We start from the raw sequence: 2,782 nt of genomic DNA, 5'->3' as shown, positions 1-2,782 counted from the left end.
CAAGCTAATTATTTGAATTGTTTCGTCGGTAGGCCTACTAGCTGACCATTTTAGTCGCTTAGGCAATACTTTTCACTATTTCAACTGTTTAGCCATTACTTTTAACGATGAATTTCTTCCATGTATTCATTACTTTCACCCAACTACCTGTTTAAACTTTGGAGCTTGCTTGCCAACTAGTTTTCAAGCACTCTTACATAACTTCAACACACAGCCGATATTATCTTTTAATCTAATCATTCATTTTTTTCAAATAAGTTTAGCTTCTCCACAATCTTTCCTTTGCCCCGTAGCAACAGCAGAAGTACCCCCAGAGAAACAACTACCACTGGTTGGGAATCACTGATGTAAACTATTAGATATGGTTCCTTGTATTAAAAAAATAAATATGAAGAATGTTCCCTCAACTACAGAATTCATATCCACCAATTAGATATTGTCAGAAGCATATTCCACAGGGATCCTAACATCAACTGTAGCAATGAAGAAAAAGATGACGTGAGTGAGAACCACCACCAGGAACCACAGCGGTAACTTGAGCAAAACATGGTTTCCTTTAAGAACTGTCATTCCTAATTTCACTCTGAAAGAAGGTACAGTGATGGAGCGGCCTTTCGAACGTTGAGGACTGAACCTGAGGTGTAAAATGAAATGGAAGAACGCTCGCTGTTCTCTAAATAGGACACTGTACCACTTTAAAAGCTGCAGCCCTTTCATGAGCAGTCGGTTCCCTGACAAAGAGCGAGCGAAGAGTCCCCGGATGATAACAACATGCTACATGAAGACTGAATGGATTCTTCCTGTGCCGAAAGGCTACAGGACATTTATTGAAACATGATAAAACAATACAACGACTCTTTACGTGTTGTTAGCAGCTTTGCAAAGCAAAAAACACCACCCTCCTCCCTCCTCCCTTCAGAATTGGTCCATATTAAGAACTAAAAATGTCCCCGCGGCCTTCATCATCATCATCATCATCATCATCCTCATCCTCCTCCAGATAGCGCCGAGCCGACAGCACACAGCGGCGACTAGCAGTCTAGGAATAGTCCCGACGAGAAGAGAGTGTAGGTTTTCATTGTAGAAACACCAACATCAAACACACCCCCCTCCCCCCCCACCTATTTGAAAGGTTGTTGATCCAAAAAAGAAATAACAACGAACACGGATATGAAAAAAGTGGCCGGCTCCGCGGTGAGCCCGCGGGGGAGTCTGTTACTTGCTCTTGGCAGGTTTCTCAGTCTTCTTGGGGAGGAGGACGGCCTGGATGTTGGGCAGCACCCCTCCCTGAGCGATGGTCACACCTCCCAGCAGCTTGTTGAGCTCCTCGTCGTTGCGCACTGCCAGCTGGAGGTGCCGGGGGATGATCCTGGTCTTCTTGTTGTCTCTGGCCGCGTTGCCTGCCAGCTCCAGGATCTCAGCGGTCAGGTATTCCAGCACTGCCGCCAGATACACCGGAGCCCCAGCGCCGACGCGCTCCGCATAGTTGCCCTTGCGCAACAGCCTGTGGACTCGGCCCACCGGGAACTGGAGTCCGGCCCGGGAGGAGCGGGACTTGGCCTTTGCTCGAGCTTTGCCTCCGGTTTTCCCTCTGCCGGACATGATCGTTAAAAATGTTGTTTTAATGATCTTGCGGGCACCCCGTGCGACTGTAGCTGGAAGAGCTTGGACCTTTACGTAATGCCTTTGAGAGTAAAAGCATATAAACCGCAAAGGCGTCTCCGATTGGCCGAGTGAAACTGAAACGCACGAGCCAATGGCGCAGCGCCCTCCGAGTGTCTTCTGGTAAGGGATCGTCCAATCGCAGAGGAGGAATGGCCCACATCATTTGCACAGCCACGTTATAAATACGGGACTGGAGTTGGGGCGGTAACTCGAACCGTTTACACCGAAGAGAAAATGCCTGATCCTGCAAAATCCGCTCCTGCGCCAAAGAAGGGTTCCAAAAAGGCCGTGACCAAAACACAGAAGAAAGGAGGCAAAAAGCGTCGCAAGACCAGGAAGGAAAGCTATGCCATTTATGTGTACAAGGTGCTGAAGCAGGTGCACCCAGACACGGGGATCTCCTCCAAGGCCATGGGCATCATGAACTCTTTTGTCAACGACATCTTCGAGCGCATCGCCGGGGAAGCGTCGCGCCTGGCGCACTACAACAAGAGGTCCACCATCACCTCCAGGGAGATCCAGACCGCCGTCCGCCTGCTGCTGCCCGGGGAGCTTGCCAAACATGCCGTGTCTGAGGGCACCAAGGCCGTGACCAAGTACACCAGCTCCAAATAGAGACTTAGCAGAGTATAGACACAGGGGGACAACGGTCACTAAATCACCGCCAAGACTTTCTTTATACCCTCACCCCCGGGTCCTCATGTGTCGGATGTAGGCTGCTTTGATTTTTTTGCACCATTGCCGGTTTTTAAAGAGAATGAAATGTCTTGGAACTGTAGCCTGCCATTTTGTTTGAACTGTTATTTCTGTTGTGTAATGTTTTTAATAAATGTGTTAGTCTGTGCTCCTAAACTGTGGAACTCTCCTTTGCACCTTTGTACTAATTTGCACACATGCACCATAGGAAACTTCCTACAGGCTTGTATGTAATGGCACAGCTGAAACCCACTGAGATTAAAGCTGTGATTTACTACCAGTGCAGGTTTGTTTCTACATGTAATCTGGTTAAATGGAATTTATTTATTTTTCTTCTATTTTCATGGTAAAATGTAACAAAAAACCTGGTTGAGATCGATTTTAATCGATAGACCGATAAATTCAGCATGGTCAAATCTGA

General features: G+C 47.5%; 2 protein-coding genes across 2 annotated transcripts; one reads left to right on the top strand and one right to left on the bottom strand.

The window, feature by feature from the left end:
* Positions 1–790: 790 nt before the first annotated feature.
* Positions 791–1,696, bottom strand: h2ax1 (H2A.X variant histone family member 1). Its single transcript, XM_028595125.1, has one exon. It carries the CDS (start codon positions 1,600–1,602, stop codon positions 1,216–1,218), a length of 387 nt encoding a protein of 128 aa, XP_028450926.1. The 5' UTR covers positions 1,603–1,696; the 3' UTR covers positions 791–1,215.
* Positions 1,697–1,838: 142 nt separating this feature from the next.
* On the top strand, positions 1,839–2,782 carry hist2h2l (histone 2, H2, like). The gene has a single exon (XM_028595126.1). It carries the CDS (start codon positions 1,900–1,902, stop codon positions 2,278–2,280), a length of 381 nt encoding a protein of 126 aa, XP_028450927.1. The 5' UTR covers positions 1,839–1,899; the 3' UTR covers positions 2,281–2,782.

This window comes from Perca flavescens, chromosome 13, assembly GCF_004354835.1.
Source record: "Perca flavescens isolate YP-PL-M2 chromosome 13, PFLA_1.0, whole genome shotgun sequence".
Lineage (NCBI taxonomy): Eukaryota > Metazoa > Chordata > Actinopteri > Perciformes > Percidae > Perca > Perca flavescens.
The sequence above is the reverse complement of the archived record's forward strand: the minus strand, read 5'-3'. Positions and strand labels throughout refer to the sequence as shown.

What these genes read in the sequence shown, in the direction of transcription:
- h2ax1 (XM_028595125.1), bottom strand. Translation starts at nt 1,602, where the DNA reads ATGTCCGGCAGAGGGAAAACCGGAGGCAAAGCTCGAGCAAAGGCCAAG.
- hist2h2l (XM_028595126.1), top strand. Translation starts at nt 1,900, where the DNA reads ATGCCTGATCCTGCAAAATCCGCTCCTGCGCCAAAGAAGGGTTCCAAA.